General features: G+C 42.2%; 2 protein-coding genes and 1 long non-coding RNA gene across 8 annotated transcripts in view; 2 read left to right on the top strand and 1 right to left on the bottom strand.

The window, feature by feature from the left end:
• Positions 1 to 6,910, top strand: part of GABRA5 (gamma-aminobutyric acid type A receptor subunit alpha5) — a 57,753-nt gene extending 50,843 nt beyond the window's left edge. For all 4 annotated transcript variants that reach the window (XM_080593156.1, XM_080593157.1, XM_080593158.1 and 1 more), the window contains 3 exons: positions 2,669 to 2,821; positions 4,243 to 4,454; positions 5,378 to 6,910. In XM_080593156.1, the coding sequence (XP_080449282.1) occupies positions 2,669 to 2,821; positions 4,243 to 4,454; positions 5,378 to 5,680 (668 nt within the window). In that variant the 3' untranslated portion in view covers positions 5,681 to 6,910. The remainder of the gene's footprint in view (positions 1 to 2,668; positions 2,822 to 4,242; positions 4,455 to 5,377) is intronic.
• A 5,027-nt stretch (positions 6,911 to 11,937) lies between these two features.
• Positions 11,938 to 14,453, bottom strand: LOC308195562. The gene is made up of 3 exons (XR_013951611.1): positions 13,914 to 14,453; positions 12,980 to 13,051; positions 11,938 to 12,619 (listed from the first exon to the last, which is right to left on the bottom strand). It is a non-coding gene; the product is annotated as an uncharacterized lncRNA (long non-coding RNA).
• The window catches only part of GABRG3 (gamma-aminobutyric acid type A receptor subunit gamma3), a 335,334-nt gene continuing 323,415 nt past the window's right edge, over positions 13,527 to 25,445 (top strand). Inside the window, exons 1-2 of one of the 3 annotated variants that reach the window (XM_080593186.1) lie at positions 13,527 to 13,987; positions 16,634 to 16,782. In XM_080593186.1, the coding sequence (XP_080449312.1) occupies positions 13,935 to 13,987; positions 16,634 to 16,782 (202 nt within the window). In that variant the 5' untranslated portion in view covers positions 13,527 to 13,934. The remainder of the gene's footprint in view (positions 13,988 to 16,633; positions 16,783 to 25,445) is intronic. The other 2 variants (XM_080593187.1, XM_080593185.1) reach the window with 2 other exon arrangements.

Below are 25,445 nucleotides of genomic sequence, written 5' to 3'. Positions count from 1 at the left end.
GCAGCCACTCACACTCTTGAGCTTTTCATCAGTGCTAAATTTGTGATTAGAATTGTTTTTGCAGTGGTGAGTGGACCCCACCAGGAGCAGGACTCTCGTTTAAAAGTGCTACAGAAACCTATAATAAAAATTAGCCCTTGTTTAAGAAAGCTTATGGTCTAAGGGTATACTGCAGCCTTACAGAAGTAAGAGGGAGCTTTGCCACTCCAACAGAGACAGGATTTCATTCTCTATAAACAAGAGGCCATCTCAGGCAGCTTTTAGCATTACTTCAAGCAGTGGTCCCAGGCCATTAAAAAACAAGCTGTTTTTTTTTTGTTTTTTTTTTTTTTTTTTGCCAGCCCCAAGTCTGCTGGAGAGGATGTTCTTAGTGCAGGCATTTTTGAAAAGGGCAGCAGGGAAAATAGGAGAAGATAGAAGCTGTGAGAAGAGCAAATACAAAATTGGGTGATATCATTATTTCAGTGGAGACAAGAGCTTTGGTAGGTTAAAGAAAACAAAAAGGTAAGAATCAGCTATGGAAGAACATCAAAATATAAGCATTCATTTTCTGTGCTCATCAAAAGAAAAAAATGGATCCTGTTGCTCTGCTGAAGCTGTGCAGTTTTGTTTTTTGTTTTTATTCCAGCTCCAGAAACATACTGTCAAAATCAATAATGCACATCGTCACTCCTTAGCGAGCAGGGACACTGGGACTTAAACACATCCCAATGCAGCAGCAACTCAGAAGCAGATTACAGGCACGTAGACCCCGCTGCTCCTGGCTTATTTTATTGGTAATCCACAAACTGAGAGCTCCTAAATAACAAGCAAGTGAGACCACAGCATGTTCAGCATCCCTGGTTCAAAATTACACTAAATGGCAGGAAATTAGACGTTGCTTCACAGGGATTTTCTCCCCAGTTTCACAGCATCCCCTGTCCATTTCCACGTCCCTCGTCAGGAAAGCATTTCACAAGAAAATCAGACTCTAGAAGAAAGTCATAAAGATCAAGGCAGGCCGTCCGGTGAAGCAGTTCTGTGCTGAGTTCCAGTCTTTCAGTCTAAAATTCTCAGCATGAGTGAGTCTGTAAACTTCATCCAGAAGAACAGAGCTCCTCTACCTCAACACTTCAGGATAGCTACACCTGCAGAAGACCTCTCACTGTAGACCTGTTGTCTGCTAATTAGCCATATTGTCACTTAGCAATAATCCACCAAATCTAACTGCTTAGCAATGCTGGCTGCAACTCAGTGCAATTCACTCAATGCAGATTCAGTCTGTTACATATTTTCCTTTAGTGTCTGCTCTATAGAGGGTAACAGTCCATTCTTGCAACAGAGATTATAGCTAATCCTTTAGCTCAAGTCGTTAAGGTCTTCATTCAGTTTGTTCTTTAGAAAATTTGAGATATGTGCCCCAAAATTTCCAGGATCTGAAAAATACGTAAGTCAAAAGTGAAATTATATATGTTTTATTCTCAGAGGACAATATACTTTTCATAACAGGCATTACTCTGATTCATCAGCATCCAGCTGAATAATGCATGCTTTTAAATTAATTTGATGTCAATATAAGTGGAGATCTGCTAGGGCTCAAAGGGGGTTGGTTGTTTTTTATGCTTATATTTAAGCTCTGATTTTCCCCAGTAAAACAGTAGCCTGTTCTCAGATAGCAAAATTTTGGCTTTGGGGAGCAGTTACCATCAATGAATAGCCATCAGTAACAACTACGGTTTTACAGGAACAGTCTGAAAGAGCTGCTTAAGTTCTGATTTTTTACTGAACTGTTAGGGAAGGTGACAGCTGGTCTGTCTGTTTTGGAGTGCATTTTTTTTAGGCTTGTATTGAAATTCAGAGGGCCTGACAAAAGCCAGATTAAGGCAATGCTGTGAATTTGGCATATAAAAGACATGGAATTTAGCACTGCTGGAGCAGCTTTCAGTGAATTCTTCATGAGGGCAGTACTCTATTAATTGCCCAAGTGAACAAGACATGGCACAATGTCTGTCCAGAAACAGGTAATCTTTCCAAAGGTTAAGGCATACCAAATTCTAGGAAAACTGCATGCTCCAGAGGGATTTTTTTTTTTTTTGAGGAGCAATTTGATGGATTTTGATACTCCAATTAATAAGACCTCTTAAAATCTATGGGAAAAGCATGAATTTTTGCAGCACAGATATCGTAACAGGCAGTCACTAAAGTGTGGTGCAGGAGGAGTGTCCAGACCTGTTGTCATTCTTGAAAACTGATGGCTTGGCATTAACAGGTCCCTAACGAGGTTAAGCTGTACTTGTAAATCGGGTTTCTAAGAGTAGATGGCCTTAATTGTTACTCTGACGGGACGATTTGTGGGACATGGTCAAAAACAGGCACAACCTAGGCACTGCCAGCAATCCAGATATTTCATGCCGGTGAACATCAAGAGGTGCACAAAAAGGACTGCAGGTTTTTGGTGCAGTATTAGTCAGTCATTGTCTTCTGCTTTTGGGGACCAAATGTGAAGACCAGAAGGATGGAGCAGCACCTCTGTGCCCTGGTATTGCATAGTGCAGAAATCCAGACATTTTTCATGCTATTGAGAGTGGCTGAATTGCATCCTCAAACGGGAGGTGGAGCTGTCCTGCATAAACCCCCAAATCAGTGAGCCTCCCTTATTTTACCCATGTGTGCATTTTTCTCCTCCTAGGCGAATATACTATTATGACAGCACATTTTCATCTCAAAAGGAAAATCGGTTATTTTGTCATCCAGACATACCTTCCTTGCATTATGACTGTGATCTTATCACAAGTGTCGTTTTGGCTGAACAGAGAATCTGTCCCTGCTCGGACTGTCTTTGGTGAGTACCTGACTCTCTCACAGCGTGGAGGAAGGAAAGGACTTGTTTGTGGAAGTGATTTTCTGTAACAACACCACAGGGCTTATTTCTGCTTGTGTTGTAGGTGTTCCCATGCTCTTTTCCTGTTTAAACTCAAAATCCACTTAAAAACACTGTCTGGACTTTTTGAAAAAAATATGACAGAAATTGCACAAGGATCAATTATATGAAGGTTAAGGATGGAAGGCAGAAGAATCAGATTGTTGTAATTTCTATTTGCTTTTTTGTTTTATTTTTTTTCCCCACTCAGGTTAAATATGTGATGGTTTAGAACAAAAAGCCCTGCGTATGATGATAATACATACTCTAGTCTAAGTATTTGAAACAGATTTCACTTCAAAACATTTTGTTTATCTGTGTTTTCAAGACGTTTATCTGGGAAAACCATGTAGAGGTTAATTAGTGACAATTATCTCTATTACCATCAAACAAATTAATATGATTTTGCATTTTGAAAATGTATATTTGCTACAGAAGCTGTCATGCAAAAATCCTATCGGGTCTCTTAAATTACTCGACTTATCACTAGAAGATTGCAAAAAATAAACAGTCTTAACTGAAGGTTGATGAAATCAAAAAACCCACTAGATGAGAAATGAGGGGAGTGGGAGAAGCTTTGTGTGTGAAACTTTGGCCAACATTTCTTAATAGAGCCATTCATCTATAGGAGCCTACTGAAATCTGTCAGCACCTTTGATAAAAAATCAATTCACGATCTGTACAGGGAGAATACAGGTGCCAGCATCGCATTGCTGACTGGTGATGCTGATTTGAGATTCATGAAGGCATAACTGAGAGTTCAGTTTTGTCCTGCTGGAGGCATCCGTCCACAGATGGAACTAGTGGCAGCTCTGTCAGCTACTGACTTGTGTGGAGGGAGGAGCTACAGTCAAGGGAATAAATAAGTCAGCAATTTCAACGATAAAATCTCCATGTGAGAAAAAAAAAAAAAAAAGCAATAATCGCACTTTATTATGACAGTTATTGCTGAACAGGTTGATCACTGATTATATGATGTTACCAATTGACAAGGGACACCCTATATGTAACATGCATCAATGTACAAGGATAAAATACCAGTGGGATTTTGGTTTCTGCAACGGTTGGACTTGTATTACCCTTAAAATCACATATTTAAGTACATTGTAACTAGAGAGAACCTGAACACCAGAGAAGTTAATGCCTGAGGGCAGAGGCTTTTATTTTTTCTTGGTCAGCAAAGTATCTCATGCTTTCAGACCAAAATTTGCAAATACTGATTTACTTCATATGACCTTCCTAGCTATCATGCTGAATTGGGGCCCACTCATAACTTATTAGGAATTTCATAAGGGCTACCAAGCTGATCGCTGCCTCTATTTTTTTTTTTTCCTCCTTTACAGGAGTAACAACAGTCCTCACCATGACCACCTTAAGTATCAGTGCCCGCAACTCTTTGCCAAAAGTGGCCTATGCTACTGCAATGGACTGGTTTATAGCCGTCTGCTATGCCTTTGTATTTTCTGCATTGATTGAATTTGCAACAGTCAACTATTTCACCAAGAGGAGTTGGGCATGGGATGGCAAAAAAGCCCAGGAAGCTGCTAAAATCAAGGTGCTTACCTTACATGTTTTAAATACCTAGAATAAAAAGCACTAACTCCGCGTAGCTCATATGAATGAATGCAGGATTTTCATCTTCTCTGTGAAGAAGGTGTTTAGTTAATTTATGATATACTCTCACCTTCCTATAGAGGAATATTTGCAAGGAAATATGCCTACTTCTGTTCAGAGAGGTAGACTGTCAGTCTCTGCCATCTATATGAAGTGAACTGTTTTCCAAAAAATATAGGGCATTGAGTGCGTGTGACATGTAGTGACCAAATTTGTGATAATCAGTTATGAGGTCATATGCAGTGACAGCTACCTCTGTGGAGGACTCTGTGTGCTTTCCCAAATAAATGGCAAGGCTCACGTTGAGCTCCATGGGTCACGGTCCCACCACAATAACTTTGATAAACTGAGGCAAAAGAGCATTCCGTGAAAACACAACCTTGAGTTTCAAGCCAAAAGGAACATTTTGGAATAGGACTGACTCTTAGTGAATGACGTCCTGGAGTAAGTCTGCGTTGGCAGGCATCCTGCCAGAGCAGTGCCAGGAGGGGAGCTAGCAGAGACAGCGAGCCCTTCACTGCACTGCTGCCTTCAGCCAGGAGGGCAAGGCCGGCATCGGGGCGGCAGCATCTCCAGCTGCAGGGCTGCTTCACCCTGACAGGTGAAGCTGCTATCGTACATGCCCCCTGGGATCTGGGTCCAGACGGCCTTGCTTCATTACCTCTGACATCAGGGAAATTTTAGGCTGAGTAAGAGCTATAACATGGAGGCAGAAACAGCTGTTTGGGAGTCAAAGTCAGAATAGCCCCCCTGGGAGTTTGTTAGCGTGATTGATTAAACCGCTTAGGTTTGGGGTTTGGTATCTTGAGAACCTGTTTCCACTTTCTATTTCTGTGGTCTAATGTTTTGGTCTTTGTACTGCAGAAAAAAGAGCGCCAATTGCTGGGAAATAAATCAACAAATACTTACAGCACTGGGAAGATGACCCCCGCCCCAAACATGCCAAAGGACTCAGCCCCATCTGTCATCTCAAATACGGCTTCTGCTCCAGCAAAGTCCACAGAAGAAAAGCCTGCCGAAAGCAAAAAGACTTACAACAGCATCAGTAAGATTGACAAAATGTCCCGGATAATTTTTCCTGTGCTATTCGGAACTTTTAACTTAGTCTACTGGGCCACATATTTGAATAGAGAGCCTGTCATTAAAGGTGCCAATTCTCCAAAATAAACTGAAGGACTCTAAATCCACACGTGAGCCATACTTACAAAGCAGATGCTACCAAGGAAAATTTGAGATCCAGACAACTTTCTACATTTGGGCAATATTCTTCAGGAAGTTTTTTGCATGTTTAATAATATGTACAAATAATATTGCCTTGATTGTTTCTACATGTAACCTCAGATGTTTTGGAGACGATTATATTACTTACAGCAACAGATCTTGATAAAAGATCAGAAGACATTGAACATGGCTTCTTTGCTGCTGAGTATCTTGCATTGATAGTTTACAAATAAAGTAAGTTATATTTTTTAACTGTTCACGTGTACTACATATCGTGGTTTTTATACTTCAGATGTACAGTCATACAAATGTAGGCTTAACCTCTATTTTACAGAAGAGCTCCACTATTGTCATCTGATAGGTTACTGTGAGTAATGCCAGTTGTAAATGTGCCAAATTATTAACTGTAGGGCTATGTTTGAGCACCTTTACTGGTTATAGGTAGCGCATTACTCCACAGATAAAACTGCTCGGCCCGATTTTCATTAATAGAAGTTAATACAAGGTGGTAAATCCTAATGGGGCTATGCTGATTTTCACTGCTTGAGCCTCTAGCTTGCAGTGGAGTAACATGGAGAGCAAGATGCTACTTGTGTAAATAAAGGTGGTGGAATCTTGCCCTTAAAAAAATAAAATTGGGTTTTGCATTCCAAGGGAATTTTCTCGAATGGTCCTCAGTATCTATTCCAAAAATTAGAGATATATTGCATGAAATTAACATAGATTAGGAACATATTTGTGCAAATAAAACTTTTGACAATGGCAGTAGACATTTTTATTAAGGTAAAGCAGCTAATGTTTGGACGTTTTCCCGACAAGATTGTGTGTTATATTAGCAGAGATAAACAGTAAAGAATTACAGTAATCCTGAAATAATTATTACTTGTTTCCCACAGTGAAAGCCAATCAGACAACACTAAGAAGTGTGATCAGAAAAAAAAAAAAAAGTGCTTCATGACAGCAAGGTATTTCAGTGACAATATTGACAGAAAGGTCTTTGTACTGTCCATCTGAAAATTTTCTATAAAACGCCTTGCTGCTGCCAATGTGTTTTGCTTTCACAATGAATGAGAAAATGCAATCTGAGTTTTCAGCTCTTTTCTCCTTGGCATCTTTCTTTGTTCCAGAAGCTTTTGTAATTTAATCTTAATGTTTAAATAAAAAATGCATTCGACACTTGATTGCAAAATGTCATTCTTATACTGGTTATCATTTTAGAGACCAAAAAAAAATCACCACTGGAGCCAGAAGAATTACATGGAAAGTATACATGCATGCAATGAAGCAGATGTGTGTGCACGATACATCCTCACTGTTGCCCAGAAAGGTACATATGGAGTGAAGACATTGAACTGGGATGTTTCAAGAATTAGGTGCTATTTTGCAGTGGAGTATCAGCCCCACATTCTGTTTGGGACAGAGAGAAGAGCCTGGGCCCTCCTTGAGACATCCCTTTTGCATGTTCCTGCTCTTCTCTTTTTAAGGGTGGGGTTTCTGCTTTACTTGGAGGTCAGGGTCCAGTCCAGGACTGGGGAGCTGTCTGGGCTTCTCATGTGTCGTCTCTTCTTCCCCTTCATTCCTAAGCGTTGCTGAGAAAAAAACCTCATGAGTGAATTCCTTTTCACAGCTTTTTTTTTTTTTTTTTCCTTCCTGATGCTGTGGAATTGGACGTTTGCAGATTCCCAGGGGCCAGGGAGAAGCCAGGTGGCTGAGCGGGTGCCTGAAAGTTGGCAAGGAGGAGCCGGGGAGGGGCATGCCGGTCTATTACTTACAGGGTTGCCCTGAGGCAAGGTGAGGGTTTGGATCTCTGTATTCTTGTCTGCTTCCCATGTGTCTTTTAGCAGCCACACATATCCTCATTCTTCTTTTCTCTGTTTTTAAAGTGGGATGATGTTATTTGGATGCAATTAATTCAGCCCTATGGGGATCAAAAGTAGTGAAAAAATGCAAAGCCTTTTGGACAGCAGAGCTTCATAAATCCCCGTGGCTATTTCTTTTCTTGCACATAGGTTACTCCCACAAAAAGGCGAGAGCCTGGGAGACCTCCTGTTTTCTCAGCAACGTGCATACATGTTGCACTGGCCATCCACAGCAATTTGCTCACTGAGCACCTCCAAAACAGCTAAAAACACCTGGCAACTGGCAGAGGGAAGATCTTTATGCATATGCAAGATGGACCCTCCCAGTTGCAGCCTCTGCTGCCCCTGCCTACGTCCACAGAAATGTATAACGAGTGCAGAGCTGAGCTCGGGGCAAGGCTCCATGAAGATCCAGAGAAGGAGAGGAGAGCCCAACGTGCTGCCAGGACAGGCAAACACAGCCATTGCTCCTAGCTGGGATGTGCATGCCCGTGGACATTGGTAACCATTTGACCATGGACAAGGCTCCTTGCTAGGAATCGGCCCACAGCTCACTGCTTCCAGTCTCACCAGAGTGACAGATGAGATGCAACTCTCACGACATCACTAACACAACATAGTGCACCAAAATAATCTTGCTCAGCCAGGTGTCTGAGGATGGTGGGTGGGCTGATAAGGATCAATTAGGAGGTAGTCCACATGGAGACTTGCCTTTTTTTGACCCTGAATGTACACACACTGAGTACCAAGTTTTTGGCAGGTATGCATCAGTATCTCTAAGTTCAATTCTCTTCCCAATCATTATTGCAGTCTACAGGTGGCACAGGCTCTCAAAAATTTTTTATCACGCATTGTCATTTATGATAACATCTGCAATCGTAAAAGGCAAGCTGGATTCTGTTCAATAAGAGGCTTTTAGTTTGTTTATTTGTTTATTTTGGATGGTAAGAGTGTTATTTAATACTTCTTTCCCTCAGATAGCAAACATTCAAGTGACAAAAACAAGGTGGTGGGTTTTGTGGTATTATTATTATTATTATTATTATTATTATTATTTTGTTCGTTGTTTCTGTTTGTTTGTTTTAGTTTTGGGTTATTTTGTTGTATTGTTTCCCACCCTCTCCAAACAAGAAGATGAGGTAGTTGTAGGGTTTTTAAACAAAAACTGTTATTGAGCAGAGAAAGATTAAGGAATTAACGGGATAGCCACTGACCAAAGCTGGGTACTGTGGGTTCAAGTCCAATCTGGAGTGTGGGACTGTTGCTGCACAATTCTCTAAATGGACAGAAACTGTGTTGTCTTCCTGAGATGCTGCTTGCAAGAGGCTAGAGGAGTACTTGGGAGGAATATCATATACACATGCTCAGTGCCTCTTTTCAATAAACCTCTCCTTCTGGCCACTTTCATAGAAAGGATACTGCCCTAGGCAGACCTTTGTACCAACCCCATACAGCTCCTCAGTGTACATCCTCCTGCAAGAGAAGGCTGGAGCACAGCAATACCTGCTCAGACCCTTAGGCCACACGGTACTTGTGGCAGTGGCAGCAGCATGCTTCTACAGAGGCTGTATTTACTGCATGGTTGAAAAGTATGAGCAACCTGTGAACCTCCAGAAGATACCACGTGCGGTAAAAGGATATCTAAATACTCACAAATCCCAGAACAGGAATGAATCACAAGAAGTTGCTTTTTACTGTTCTCTAACTCCTACAAAAAGCTTTCAATGTGAAGCTTTCCCCTACATGAATGAGAAAGTCAAAACTGTCTTTAAAGCACCTTCTCCAGAGCCATTCTGTCTGCCTTGGAGGCTTTTTCATGTTTGCTGTATTCGCTCAGGCTCAAGCCTGACTCACCCTGAATGTCTCAGCCTCACTTTCTGGTCTCCATTGCTGGACTCAGTGCCAGGAGCTCTGAATCCAATTTTACATGTATGAAGTCTCGTCTTCCCTGAATAGAGAACTACCTGCAAACAGGAGCTACAGGATCAGGCCATTTGCTTTATTTTAATAGACAATGTATTGAAATTTACCTGATGTGTAGAAGAACCAACAATTAATTACCTGCTAAAGGTATATGACACCAGAGACGTTTTATCACTTCCAGTGATAAATATCATTTCCAGTTATGTTGACTATTGCTTTCTGTGTTTGAAGGTAAAGGCAGTAAATAGTGGTTAGGGTTTGATCTGTTACCGTGGATTTGCTAAATCATGTTGAAAATTCCTGAAGAAGCTGCCTGTCTTTCATTTCTCAGATGATCCCACACATTCCTCATCCTTGCTCAGAGCTGAAACGACAAAAGAAGAACAAACGACCTCCCAGCATGAGCTGCTGCCCGAATAGTAGGTGTTGCCCCATGGTTCGGGAGATGCTTCAACGAGCCGATTGATTCCAGGCTGGAATATGTAAATGCCACTGCCTCACGCCACACAACACTTAACAATTTAAATAAACTCGCTGTGAGCAGCGGAACAGTCTGTGTGGGAGACCATTACTCACCGATGGCATCTGAACTGTGGGAGATGGGAGCATTTCCCAGATCTTGGCTCCAAGAAAACACCTTGGCCCACCCTGCTGCAGGCTTGGGCAGTAGCTGGAAGCACATCAGCCTCCTTGGGCTTCCCCTGGATGGTGCTCAGTCCCTTGGGAGCGGGGGAGCTGTGCTGGTACCCCCAGCATGGCGGAGCTGGTGCCCTGCGGGGCGCATCTCCTTCACAGCCTGATCACGGCCAAAGAGGCTAATGAGTAGGGATGGCTCGTCATTGGGTTTTGCCTGTATTCTTTCACGAAAAATTGTTGAAAAGTGATTGCTTACAACAATTCAGCACTGGAGAGTTAAGTGCGTGCAGTTCTACTGCCAAATTTCCTCAGTTGCGCCCATTAAGAATGAAAGAACAAATCAAATGCAATGGAAAAGGTTTTTATTTCTGATATTCGAGCTGTGCCAGCTTACTCCAGGATGAATTTAGGCAACAATGTATTTCAAAAGCTTAACCCTGTTCTGCTACCTTGAATTGCGTTCTGCTTTTTTGTAAACGGAATGTGCTCTCTGTGGAATGACTAAATGAATTTGCACAAAAGTAAGAAAGGAATGATTTTATGAAATAATCTTGCCTTTCAAAAAATCTTCTTTAACATATAAATTAAACTTTCAAGAAAACTGAATGAAGCTGCTTTGTTATTCAGCTTATGCAGGCAAGATGAATGCAGCACTTGAACAGCTATTTGTTTTTTAAATCTGGAGATAATGTTCTTCGTAATAAGGATATATTTCCCCTAATGCCCTTGCTCCTCAGATTGGAACTGACACTGAAATGTTCAGAGAAACCTAAATTATTCTAAAGCAGTGCTTGATCAATTTGCTCTAATTCTTTCTAGCTATTTGTATGTTTTTATTTCACTACAAACATTTAAAAATGGCCATGGAATGGCTACAGTGGCTCAGTTGACATCCTCACCTTACCACCTTTGCATCTTCCACTATTTTGTTATGGACATTCCTTCAGTTATGGGAAAGAAAGAATAGAGGTTATAGTTTATGAAGCCCAAAGGACATCTGAAGGATCTCCCTTGAATTGCCACTTATTTAGACTAAAGTGTAAGTGCCCCATTCTGTACTGCATTACTTGCCTTTTCATTGCCATCCTCAAAAGCAATTATCACTTCTCACAATCATCATGTCTTAAAAGTTGCTGTTTAAAATGGCACTGGCTAAAAACAAAATGAAAAGCAAAACGTTGATTGAAGATACCAAGTCATTTATTTCAGTTAGACAAATGTTGAGAGTTTCAGGGGAAAACTGATAGATTGCAACACGCTGGACAGTGATGGGTTACATTTACAGGTGGGGAACAAAATGATGTACTGCACACAGGATGAAAAATACTGAATAACTTGTCACACATATGGTAAAAAAATGTGGAGCTGCAGCCACTCTTAGCTGGCTTGGCCTTGGGAGACCTGGGCTCAGCTGGCCACTCACTGCAGGCTGGTGTCACCGGCACCCCAAAACACCTCTAAGCAGCCCCAGTCTCCTGAGCTGCTCGTGGGTGGCTGGGGAGCTGCAAGAGCCACCGGTGAGGGCTTGCCTTCAATACTCAGTCACAGAAAAGCTGAGGTGCCTAGCAGCAGGGAAGTGCTCGGGGCTGGAAGGGGGCACCCAGTTCTCACAAGTGGGCCACTTGCTTTGCGGGACCTTTATCTTCCCTCTGCATTTCCCCCCTTATTACGTGTATTAAGTTTCCTTCATGGCAGACCCTTAGATCCCCCCAGTGACAACAAGTGCTGCAAAGGCTTTAGCCTTTGGTATCCCTCAGGTGGAAAAAGTAGTAGTTGCTTCTGTGAAGATGCAATGAAATGTAAATTAAAATATGGATCCACTTTATTGTGCTGGAAAGCATACACATTTTCCTGTCGTTACAGTGGGTAATAAAACGTTCTTTTATTAAAACATGTGCTGGATAATCATAATCCTTACCTGAATACACAACTTGAAAAGCCTCAGCAAAGGCAGGGGGAGCTTTAAAGAGCAAAGGATGTGAGCATGAGTGAAAAGGGAGAAGTAGAAATGTCACAGGCCCGAGGTATAACGGACGGCGGAGCTAAAGCACTCCTTGGGCATCAACACAGCCCACCGAGGCCAGGAGAAAAAGAATCTCAAGCTTCTTTAGCTTCTTTTTTTATTATTTATTTTTTTCCTTTTTTTTTTTCTTTTTTTTTTTTTTCCTCGCGCCCTGGCGAGGAGGTGGCGATGATCACCGACTCCGGGAGCCCAGCCCGAGGCCAGGGGCTCGCTGCCATCCCCCCGGGGGCGGCTCCACCGGGGCAACCCCACCCAGCCCCCGGCCGGGGCTCGGTGGGTGCCCACCGGGAGCCCTCCCAGCACCCGCCGCGCTTCTCCCCGCCGCCGCCAGGGGCCCCCGCGGCCGCTGCTCCGCCGGCGGTGGCGAGCGGCGCTCGTCTTGTGGCCAGTAGCCGGGGTCAACCCCGAAGGACCGCTGTATGATGTAGCGAGGAGAAGTTTAGGCTGGAAAAAATAAACAAATAAATAAAAGGGAACGTGCACCACGGCTGTGAATGAATTGGCCGGCTCGCAGCGGATTTTCCCTAAGCTCTCTCGTTCCTTCTCTAAATAACTTGGGGAACAGCAAGCGCTTTCTGGGCAGCTCTTCTAGGCGTGGAAGCTGGGCTAGAAGCAGGAATGCATCTTCCGTCGGAACTTTTTTTTTTTTTCTTAATGCAATGTCCTAATTAAAAACGACTCCCCCAGAACTTGGAAGTAATGTCTAACGGAGGAGGAGGTAGAGATGCATGCGTCTGGGCTTTCTTATTGCAGTGAAACAATCGCTCGCAGTACCTTAGCAGGGCTTTTTTGTTTCCAGCTTACCACAGCGTAAGTGAAATTGTCATTTCCGATCCTGAGAGCAAAGGGGGATTTTCTTTATCACCCTGACGCCTGCTGAAAAGACACCCGGAGTCGCCAAAAATCGCACCTTAGTGGAGCAGAAAGACACGCGATGTCCAGACCCAAACTCTTTTTGCCCTGCACACACTTTGCTGCAGAAAAAAAACACCCTCATTTATCCCACCGATGCCCCTCATAAAGCCACGCAGCCCGGTCTGTCGCATATATACATACATGTATACATTCTGCCTTATAGATCTATACGGCCGTAGGCACGCATATAGATGCCTGTAGCGATGCAGCAAGCAGCTAGGCACAGCGGCACACCACCCGGCACCCCCGAACAGCGGGGAGGAGGAGGAGGAGGAGGAAGGAGGGGAGGAAGGTGCGGGGGGTACCTGTTGGGCTCTGCGCGGCGGGGAGGGGAAGGGAAGGGAAGGGAAGGGAAGGGAAGGGAAGGGAAGGGAAGGGAAGGGAAGGGAAGGGAAGGGAAGGGAAGGGAAGGGAGGTGTGTGAGTGCGTGGGGAGGAGCGGGGAGGCGAGGAGCGCCCCTTCCCCGGCGGGGCCGGAGCTCGGCAGCCGGGGGGGCACGGCGGGGAGCGGGAGGGGCGGCCCCGCTGCTCCCGACGGCTGCGGGCGGGGAGCGCCGCAGCTCGCTCACAGCGCCGAGACCCCACTCTGCTTCTGGCCCCGGCAGGGGCTCTCCGACGGGGATTTCCCCCCCTCCCCAGCCCACTTTGCCCCCCCCCCCTTTTTTTTTCACTCCCCCTCCCTTCCCGGAGCAGTGTGAACGGGGGTATTTTTCTTCAGGGTATAAAGCTGCGGAGATACGGGAGGGGAGACTCAGAGCTTCGCCTCGCCGCCGTTCGCATGCGAGCCTCCCACAGCCTCTCCTTGGTCCTGCTGTACCCCTTACCTGGCCAGCTCTGCCCGGACCATGCCCGCTAAGCTCCTCGCCGTCTTCTTCCTCCTCTCGGTGTTTCACGCCCGGTAAGTCCCCGCTCCCTTTTCGCCTCCCCACCCTTCCGTCTCCTCTCCTCCCCGCGCCGGGGCTTGCGAGGGCGGCTCTCCGGAGTTTGCCGGGCGCTCGCCGCCCGATGCGGACACCGGGCTCTCCCATCTGCCGCCGTCCCGGGGCTTCCCTCCCAAACGCCGGCGGAGGTGGCCGGAGAGGGCTCCCCCCGAGCCGGCCCGGCAGAAAGTTTTACCCCGCCTGCGGCTGCCGGGGCCCGGGCTCGCCTCAGGCCGCCCGGGGCTGCCCTTGCCCGCCTCGCCCCCGGCCGGCCGACATGAGCCCCGCGGGGCAAAACGGCCCCCAGGGGCCCTGGGCGCTGCCGGCGGCCCCGGCACCCCGAGGCCGGAGAGGGGCCTGGGGACGGGCTTCCCTTCCCTTCCCTTCCCTTCCCTTCCCTTCCCTTCCCTTCCCTTCCCTTCCCTTCCCTTCCCTTCCCTTCCCTTCCCTATCTCTCTGTCCTTCCCAAGTCCTCACAGGAACCCGAGGCTGCTTCGCGGCGGCCCCTAGCGCAGGTCCTGGGCACGCTTGTCCCATGAAATAAGCCCTTTCCCCTACAGCCTCTTGGGGAAAAGCCTTTCTGCTTGGTGGGTTGCTTGCTGCCTCCTCTCTCTCCTTACTGGGTCAAAACTGGTGGCCCCTGAGGAGGGGTTTGGGGAGGGTGTGCAGCCTTTCTTCCTCCCCCTTTGGGAATGGCCCAACATCATCCCTGTGGACAGCAGGAATATGCTGGGAAATTGGCAGCCCATAGTAAGGCTACAGTGGAAACAGCAACCTCAGGTGCCTTCCAAGAGCCTAATTGCGCAGAGGCGAGCAACAGAAGTGAAACTCTTGAGGAGGAGAACAAAACACCTTGAAAAATGTCTGTCTAATGTGTTGGTCTGATTCACTGTGAAACCTCTCCCACCCCCTGTCTTAATCTGGGAGGTAGGTAGGGATTTACATCACTTGGAGGTGCTTTCTAGGAAACAAGCTGCTAGTTTGAGGGGATTTAAGAGCTCTGTTAGTGCCTAGAGTTGTACTAGCAACTGGTTATAAAGAAGCTGCTCCCTGAAATGGGAATCATGATCCTACATGAACTCGGTTCTTGTTTCCACACGCAGTCTGAATGTCTACAGTAAAGTTGTGGTGAGTGCAGCAGAAAAAGACATATGATCGTGTGCTCCTTTCCTATCAGCAATTCAGTACCACTGCAGTGTTTCAGCTGTGGAATATCAACTGTGTGTGCTTGGAGATGGTGCCTCCTTTGAGAATGGTCCCAGAACTGCAATATTAAAACATATGGCTTGTTGTGAACCTGAGGGAGAAAAGAAAAAACAAAGGGTCCTCTTAGGGTTTTTAAATACTCATTGGGAGAATTCTAACAAAAAAGATCAAGTTACAAAAAATACAACTCACTAACAGAGAAGTAACCCTCATCTATTCAAACATTTCCCCAAGTGTTATGTACTTCTGGAACTTGGTTATACGAGCTCTCTCAGTACAAGATCCTTAGGGGCTAGATTTCAAAAATAATTAATTAATTAATTGTACCCAGACCACCTGCAATTTGTGAGGTCATATCAAGCAATTCGTGGCTAATATGCAAAATGATAGCGCATTGCCAGGGCAATTGCAGGTCCAAGCAATAGATGATTACTGCCGTGGGTTCTGCCACTGAGGTTACCTTTTCTCCCGATAACTTCATCTCAGTTTAACTGTAATGGATTTTCTCCAGCGAGAGAGATCAAACAGATTTGGTTTCTAAGATACCAAAAGATACATCTTCAAATCAACATTTTACTGTACGTGCACAAAAAGCTGCACAAATGAAATTAGTTGCGTGTGAAAGTAGCTCTAGCTGTGATTCCTGGGCAACTGTAGTTTCACCACATTTGCATTACCATTCTCTTAAAATAAAAATAATCCACCTGTGAAGGAAAGAAAGAGTCATAACTCCTGGTGTAGAGCTGTTTTTTAAAAATGTCATGGAAACCTTAGGGAGACTCTGAAATTCCAATTAATTTATGAAACGTATTTGTGTGCTTGTGATAATCCATCTTATATTCAAGGAGCAAGCTTTTAATTCTAAGCCTTGTAATACATTAAACTCTGAGATTCAGGCACTGAGAATATAATAATTTATTAATAAGATAAAATGATCAGGAAGTATTAAAAGGTCTGAATTTTTAATACTCTTATTAGCCTTTGTGCAAGAGATGGATCAGTTGTCTTGATGGATTCGTAAAATACTGCAGTTGTTTGCTCTTAGTAAGAGTGTATTGTAAATGTATTGGGTAACTATGCAGTTGGGATAGGTTGGTTAAAATATAGGATATTAAATACTATTCTGATAGCTGTATTAACTCACAGATAATTACTTATTTGAGAGACTGGCGGAAGACAACTTCTAAATGAGTCTTACTTTTGACCCATCCTCAGATACTCAGCCAATTTTAATGGGAACATCCTGTTGTAAAATCAGCTTAAGACTGGGTAGATAGACGAAGCCAAGGGAGAAATCTAGAACTTCTTAAAAAGACTCTGCAGATTTACTCAGAATGCAAATTCTGATTTTTTTTAGTTATGTAAAATCTGGTTTAGTTATGTAAAATAATATCTATTTATTTGATCTGTTATTGCAGTTCCAGAAAGGTTGAAGAAGACGAATATGAAGACGGAACAACCAACCAAAAATGGGTTTTAGCTCCAAAAACACAGGACACAGATGTGACTCTCATACTAAACAAGCTGTTGAGAGAGTATGACAAAAAGCTACGGCCAGATATTGGAAGTAAGTACTCCTTTCTGCACAGGGAGGAAAAGCATCTACGGACACAGAAAAGGCATTATGTTGCATTTTGGTTAGCGTACACGTTTGGGAGAGTGGAGATTAAGTGTCTTTGGCTCAAATTCATATCCAAGTGAGCTTTCTCTAAATACTAATTCTCATGGGAAGATGTGAAGGTAATTTGGCATGCTAAACTCTATTTTGTGTGTATAGTTTGTACAAAGAGATGGAAAGGCTATCTCTAGGTCTTCGGCAGGCTTGTGAACAAACTTAGCTCTTTTGTCATCCAGTATGTGCATATGGAAAACTCAAGCCACAGGCTCTGAGGAGTAATCAAAAAAAATGGTATATTAAAATCAAAAAGTAGGACACAGCAAGAGAAGAGTGTGCATCTACTGCCTCTAAAGTGTGATCGCAAAAGTTACATTCCTTGGTGCTGAGAAGAAGGCACTAGGACTTTCTTGTGTAAATAGATGTTTTCTCCCCCAGACCAGCAAACACCTTATCTCCAGCAAAATCTGATAGAATGAAGTGTCTCACGGGCAGTACTCATACATATAGGAATACATTTAGATACGAGCTAGTAGTTACCTGTGTATAACATATAACCATTTTGAGCTATTTTCTTTTTAAATTTCTTTTAAATTTTTATAATAAGGGTGTTTATTTCAAGCCAATATTTTTTACCATTTATGGTTATGTCTTGTTTGCAACCTTAGATCAGAATGGCTGTAGCACAACTGCTGTCCAGCTTGTGTGACAGAAATCAGAGATAACTTATCATTTACATTTACTGCACCTTGCATGTAGTTCAAAATAAACTGGGAACAGAGGAAGCTGGAAACAGCTACCTAATATAATTTGCTGTTGCTAAATTTTTGCAAAAATGTTTAAAGAGAGAACTCCTACTGCTGATTATAACAGACCGCTATTTTGTGACGGCATATGTGTTGATGTACTTACTAGGTCATCCCTTTGGGTAAGTTTAGATGTAAGTAAGAGCCATCTGTGGGTATTTCCCGTTAGAATTATTTGTGTCTCACAGCTACATGTTAATACAACAATTCCAGAGGGGGAAAAATAAAAACAAACACAAAAAACCAACACTATGCCATGCTATGAAAGAAGGGTGCTTTATTTTTTTTTCATAGATACTACTTTGTTTTTCTGTAGTATTTACTAAGATCATATTTGATAGATGTCTCTGCTTCTATGATGGAGTGACATTCTTCTCTCCTTCTACTTAGTTTGTCATATTGGATTCAGCTGATCTTTAATATCTGGTGGAAAAGAGCTTTAATACAGTTCCCCCACCCATATCAACATCTGGAAGACATTCTCAGACAATTTTTTTTTATTTTACTTTGCACACTGTGTCCTCATATCACTGACTTCAGTCAGAGTAAATTATGTTATGCCAATGTGGGGCAAAGTAATCAGTCAAAGTCCCCATGTCAGTTGCCGTAAAATTATAGAGGTCAGACATAGCCTACAGCACTGGAAAATCATAGTTACCAAAGTAATTCCTTTTGTCTCTCTATAAACTTTCATAAATCCTGTTTTAGAGAAAGGAGTTAAATTACATAGCTCTTCGTATATAGTACCAAAGAAATACTTTACAGTTCTTGACTACATCTATCTATTTCCATTAAGCATCTCAGTCTTAAGCCATTTTTCTCACTGATAGGAGTCAGAACTTGCGCTGAGTGTTGTTCAGATGCTGGAGAAGTTACTTCACCTCCGCGCTTCCTTCCCTGGTCCCTCTTCCCTCCTCACCTACCTTTGATGCAGATAAATAATGTTACCATTTTGAAGCTGAGGAGACTAAGCATTTGTCAAGGAGAACATCAGGGGAATGGTAGAGGATCAGACATTATATCTTACTTCCCTGAATTGCCAGGTGGTTGCTCACATACTGGCACGTTTTCCTTTCCATCTGGGAGAAGGTTATCCTCCTAATGAGATGGTCGACCTGTCTTGGCCACAGAACTGTATCCCTGCCCTGAAGGTCCCAGTGTTAGTATGTTATCAGTAAAAGCATTAGGGGGAAAAAAAAAAAGTAGTAGACTAGATAACATAGAATACAGGAAAAGAGAATGCCTGTTTTGGACTTCATAAAAAACATGGAATTAACGAGTGGAGGAAGAGAGAAGTAATCTTCAGGATCAAGCGGAAGTGCAGCCTATGAAAGGCATTGAGGATTAAATCCAGGACTAACATGTAGTCGGCTACTCATTATGGCCTTAAATTTGTGCAATGCTGCCTATAAGCAAATCAGTTGTTCTACAGGGTAAAGGAGATTCACCATTTCATGCCACATTGCTCTACACTCATTTTTCCAATCTCTATTACGAAACTACTGTTTCTAACAGTGGGTAACTTCAGTAGTGCTCCTTAAGAAATTATCTTCTTTCTGAATGTAGTCGAAAAAGCCTAGTACTTACTGACTTCTTTGGACTTTCAAAGTTTACAACTGGACTTTTTAAGTTTCTTGGGAACATGCTTTTGCAAACCAAAGGCCATGGGGAGAAGGAGAATATGACAAATGAGAGTGCATGCTGGCTCAGGCGGTGGTTTTTCTGTGTTCTTTTATCCTTCCTAGGGAAACTGACATTTTGATTAACTCAGGTATGTCCAGGTACTTCCTGGCACTGTACAGGCATACTGTGAGTGCCCACTTGCCACACTGTGGGCACCAAGTAATTCAGTAATCACATCACCTCCAGGCCAGGAGTATATTCGTCAGTGAGTGGACTCTTGTAAACAGACCCTCAGCCACTCTCCTTCCCCCTATCCCACCCAGCCTACCTAAACTGCTGTAAAGAGTCTATAGGTCAATGCTAAGATACCAGGCCAGGGCTTGTGCTTTTCTTTTTGGCAGTGCTGTTTGTTTTGTTTTGTTTTGTTTCTTATCCTCCCTTATGTTTGGCCTTGGTTTTTATGTAATTGAATGTTGGTCAGAACACGTGATCAGATCTGTGTTCAGCTGGTGTGGTGCTGGGCAGTACGTGCATCACGTTCAAGTTTCCAAGCCAGGATTTTAAAGGAGGGATTGAACAGCACAAGGATCAGGCAGAGTAGTTATGCTGTGAAGGGTATCAGAAATCTGATGCCTTGAACATATGTAGGTAAAAGGAGCCTTCAGACTTCAGAAAAAAAGTTAGTGTTTTACCAGCAGGGACATGTCTGACTGCATTCCGTGGCCACGCACTTGGTAGACTTCTTGTCTCCATAACTATCTAAACCTGTGAAGGTTTTCATTTTAATGGTAACATCTGGTGGTTTTCCAGTATACAACAGAACATACGTGTCTCTTGGAATTGGGGGAAAAAAAAAAAAAAAGAGAAAAGCACCTCACACTGAAGAGCTTATGCTAGTGTACTGATTAAAGAAGTGTTTTATGGAGACAAAGCATCTTAGCATCATTTCTAGCCATTTTTACCAGGTATTATAGGGCTGAGAATCATGCCTCTGTTGCATGATCTGAAAGGAACCAGTCCCAGGTAACGAGTAAATGCACTCTGAACTGTGAAGGTCTTAAATTTTCTTCCTTAGGCAGGTGCTCCAGAGTTAGTTTAAGAGTCCTTCAAAATGAAGACCTATTCACAGGATATACAAAATTTTCTAAGAGTGTGATTTTTTTTTTTCCTGACATCACACTGGATTAAGTCCTGCCATTTAGTAGGACACACGTTCTGGCCTTGAAATTTTACTCTCTTTTTATCAAATAAAATAAGAACAGAAATAATAGACAAATCAACAAACCACAGAGTATAATGATGATGATTACATCTAGAAAAATCTCAGTCTATTTTATTAATATACCAGCTTTTGCCATTGCTCTGTTTTTGATTAATTGATTCAAAATTTAAGTTCTGTGTTTTCTTTATTTTTAAGAAAACTCAAACCATAAGCAAATTAAATAGCCTATGGCAAAGCAAAATGAACTTCAAGTCAGTTTACTTTAATGAAGCCTTCCTTCTCACCTTTCATAAAGGACAGCTTAGTGCACAATAGAGTCCTAGAAAATAAAAGCTATCTTTATTACACTACATTGTTTAGCACTTACTTTTCATATGGAATTTAAATTACTTTAAATATGATAAAAAAAATTGTAACTGTGTGTTTCTCCAAAGTAAATGTTTCACCAATTTACAAGGTGGGTCATCACATTCCCTGAGTGAGCTTTATAAGTGGGAGATAATAGTGATTTTTTTTTCTTTTGTTTTGAAACTCACCTAGCCCATTAAAAAGGTTAGTATGTGAGAGTTTTTGGAATTGTGACATTAGTAGGGGGAGGAAAAAAACCTTGCCCTAAACCAGTCTTGGGACACAGTACTCATTCTGAGCATGAAGAGCATTATGTCTCAAGAACTGACTTTTGGTAGCTAGTTTGCTTACCTCAGGAAGAATATTTTATTTCATCTTGTTTGCTAAGAAGCAATAACTAATGTGCAAAATTTGAGCCATGACAAGGCAGTAGTAATATTAACGTTAATTCATAAGCTGAGCTGAACTCTGAGTTTCCCTTTTAATATCAACCTGCTACTGTGGAAGAAAACACTTTACTTCTCCAGTACTTTGTAGAGAACACAATCATTCCCTAAGCACCTTTAGCAAGCAGTTACCTCAGCATTCTAACTTCAGTGCAAAGGGTATTCTTAAACACACCCTGCAGTCCGACCAAGTGCTCTCCAGCCTTCCTGCAATTACCTGCGCTTTTTCCCAGCTCCTGAAATACCTCTCCCAGAACACAACAGGACTAGAACATGGAGTTACAGATGCTTGCCAGGTATAAACAGCCAGAACTGCTGTCCATTACCTTTCCCCATGGTGTTCCTAATGCAAGCAAGTGGAGTTAGGAACTGATAAATTTCTGGTTTAGCATTTAAATAATAAAAAAAAAAGCCTAAAAAATCCCAACAGCATAGATGTTATTTCCCCTGCATTTCAGGCTGCTGCAACGATCTTTGCAGTTATTTATGCTCTGCCAGGGAAAGTTTAATACTTTCAATTAGCCTCTATTTCAGAGACTGAGGCAAAATAACGCTGGTAAGAAAAAAGTCAACTAGAGGGGTCTACGCTTGAGTGTACTCAAACTACCCAGGGCAATTGAAAGTAGAGTATGATCATAAGTGTTAGCAATGCAGATTAAAAAAAAAATATATATATATATAAAAACCCAAGTCAAGGAATATAAAGTTACAAGACAGAACTTCTTGCGCCTCAGAGTTACTTAGCTGACATCAAGTCAGACCTGAGGCAAGAACATTATGGGAGAGACAAAACAACTATGAATAATACTGATTTTAATGGTATTATTCACTAAAAGGTAGAAAAGAGCAGTAGGATGATTTGTATTGCATGTTTGCATCTTTGTTTTTTCAAATGTACCATTCTGTCAGAGAAAGCTCTGAACTGCACGTGTTGAAGATAGCATCATCAACTTGTGTTCTGTGGCATTTTGACTGCTAATGCCTGCTTTTCCTTCCTTTTTTGATAAAACTGCAATAGCTAAGATTCTTCTGGGATCCTTTATGTCATCCCTATAGCCTCTCTTGGTCCCCTGTATTTATTGTCTATTTACAAGCTCAAATAAATTCACTTTAAAGTGTGTGCTTACGTATTTATATTTATGCCCACCCACATAAACCTAATTTAATGCCTTTTTGTCTTCTGACTCCACAGATTCTAGCTGTATGGAGAGTCAAGCTGTTTTTCTTTGCTCCTAAAGTATCTTTGTAACTGTTAGCCAAATTTGTCAAGACCAGAGTAGTTTCACAAACAGCTGTGCAACTTTTGGTGCCTTGCATAGGTTTGTAAAGGCGTGGGGAGTAGAAATAGGTGGGCTCGTTTGTGTTGGCAAACAGCAGAGTAAGTTCCGTCCTACATGCATTTACTGTGCTGGCCAGGCAGGGTTTAATAGCAGTTCTCTTTTCAGGCTGATGAAAGTTTTCTCTTTAGCTAATTTAAGCAGTTTCTCAGTGCATGCCAGGAGCAGATCTGTTGGGTGAGTGGGCACAACTTTTATCCTGTTGCTTTTTAAAGAAGATGTGCATTTTCAAGCAGATGCCTAATGAAAACCTTGAGTTTGAGGCTGCAGCAGAACCTTTCTTCTCTCTGACCTGCCTTCCTGGAGGGCCTTGCAGAAATGCACCCTAAAGTGCACCACAGGCTATTACTGCTGTGGCTGTCAAGTTATTTTTGCTAGCTGCGGATTGCTACACCTGATATTTTTTAAATTAGCTCCTGCAAGGCTTCCCCATATGTGGTGACAGGGGGTTGCTTATTGCCTCCCAGATCAAAATATTTCCTAGATCATTGTGCAGAGAAAGATGTAAACTGTCATGCAAGGCAAAATTACTACTTTCTGGTGTAAGTCTCTTTTTGTGCTAGCTTATGAGAGACAGTGTCAGAGTGCTTAGGAAGTAATGAGAGAGATGGCTGTCATTTGAGGACTGGTTATAGACAGTTCTACCTGGAGGGCTCAGCAGTGGGTAAAGGTACTACAAAATGGGAAGGAGAGAGAGAGGAACTTGTTTGTGTTATGGTAGCTCTCAGGAAGGAAGAGTCATAGTCCTGGTTTCCAGTATTGATCACCACAGAAGATTGTGGAGAGTAGTCCAATTTAGGTTTATATGGGAAGTTATATGGTTTATAGGGAAGGTTTATAGGTTACGTAGTATATAGGTTTATATACTTGTTTAAATAAGTTAGGAATGCTGTGGCCAAGACTCAGCTAGGAAAAGGCTGAATCTAGTGAAAGCTCAGGGGGTAAAAAAGAGCATAAGAAAAAAATCAGAAATGTTTTGATTTTTACTGATACGTTCTTTTCTTTTGGGAAAGGAAAGTGGATTGTCCTTATCCAGAAAACTTTTGTTCTGGTTCAGCCACCAAACTGGAAATCCATTAGCTGCCGTTTCCATGGGTAATACAGTAAATATGAAACTTATTTTAGTGCCAGTTATTTCCCATGCTTTATGTAAAAGCACACCTATATGAGGAGAGGAACATTCTCGAGAAAAGGGTTGCTATTCAGTACAAGTAAGAGCAATCTCTATTCTGTGTGGGAGGATAGAAGGGATTTCTCAGTTGCTTGCAGGAGTTTTAATTCTGTAGCATCTTTAGTAATTGACACTTTGTTCTGCAAACTTTACCACAAACACTTCTCAAATATTAATAACAAGGCTAATAAATAATGGATAAACTGCTCTATGGCTACTCTGAAGCCCAAGCTTTAGATTTTGAAAACTGCGGTCCAAGTCTGAGTTTTAAAACATGACATAAAAAGGTGCTTGTTGTACCTAATCCTGCTCTGGTGCCAGTGTAGATACAGTACATCAAACATAGCTTCATTCAAAGTCTAGCATGAGAACATACCTGATGAGCACAGGCTGTTGACAATTAATTATTTTCATGCATACCTTCTGCTTTTCTAAGTTCCTAACCATGGAGCTGAGCAAAGGGGAATTTGTGAGTTTGATTGCTGACCTGGTTTGGTTCACAGCTTCTCAGCTGTCAGGGAAAAAACCTGTACTTTTTACTCCTCCTCCTCTTGGGCAAAACTCTTACGGGACATACTGGAAGGACAATGAGAGAAGTTTTATTCTAATGTAGTGACCCTGCAGCCCTCAAATGTAATGTTTCTGCTTAAATAGAAAAAAGAATGTGGCTTATTGTTATTTAACAGTTTTTTGTTGTTTGCTTTTTTTTTTTTTAGAACACCTTTTTTAAATCAAATGCTGAAAAGCAAAATTTTAATTGAAGCTGACAATATTTTGATGTATAGAAATATTTCAGTATTCAAACATTGTGTTTTTTCTGAAACTAATCTAATAATGTAACCCAAGTAATACAGTTCTTTGCAGATAAGACTGCTCTTTTGTCTCATTTCTCAGGAGCCAGTTGTACCTTAGCAATAGTTAAGTCTTGCATGTAGTCTGTTGGGTTGACAGAGACATACTGGGTTCGTTTTTGAGAAAGAGACCTTTTAACTGAGTACTTAACAGCAAGGTCCCTTACAATACGACGTGCTCTGTGTGAATGTAAATAATTCATTTATTCAGATAACTTATTCAGACTCTTGTTTCCTGGCAGTTATTACTTGTTGAAATGACTTGATACACACTCAGAGTGAGTATTTTTCTTAAAAGGCATTGTTGGTAGGAAAGTTTAGTTGATAATTAATGTTTGCCAAACACGTTAGCTAAACTGTCAGGCCCAAAATAATATATAGTAGCTGCTAGTTCTTTTCTCTTCTTTTTCGTACATTCACCTAAGAAATCTGAGATGAGCCTGGGAGAGCAGCATATAGTTTCCCGTTGATTGAAAGTTAGGCAAAAGTCAGGAAGAGTCTGAGATACTCATTACGCATCCCCTTTTTATCTCTCTCCTTATTTCTGTGGTTACTTAGACTATGCTGGCTCTTCAAAATGCAGAAGTATATTTACAGGTGTTTGTTTGTTTTGTTTTATCAAAGATGCTTTCTGAACAGGTATTTGTAAATTTGGCAGATGTACAATGCTACATTTCCCACTTCAAGGTTGTAGCACAAAGCAGTAAATTTTTCTGTCATCTTAAAGGAAGGAGAATTTTCTGCACATATTATTTGAAAACATTGTTGCTCTCTTTTGCAATTGTATAGTTTTCCTGTGACTAGTGTTATT

The sequence above is a fragment of the Anser brachyrhynchus genome (assembly GCF_964034855.1).
Source record: "Anser brachyrhynchus genome assembly, chromosome: 1".
In the NCBI taxonomy this organism is placed as follows: domain Eukaryota; kingdom Metazoa; phylum Chordata; class Aves; order Anseriformes; family Anatidae; genus Anser; species Anser brachyrhynchus.
The sequence above is the reverse complement of the archived record's forward strand: the minus strand, read 5'-3'. Positions and strand labels throughout refer to the sequence as shown.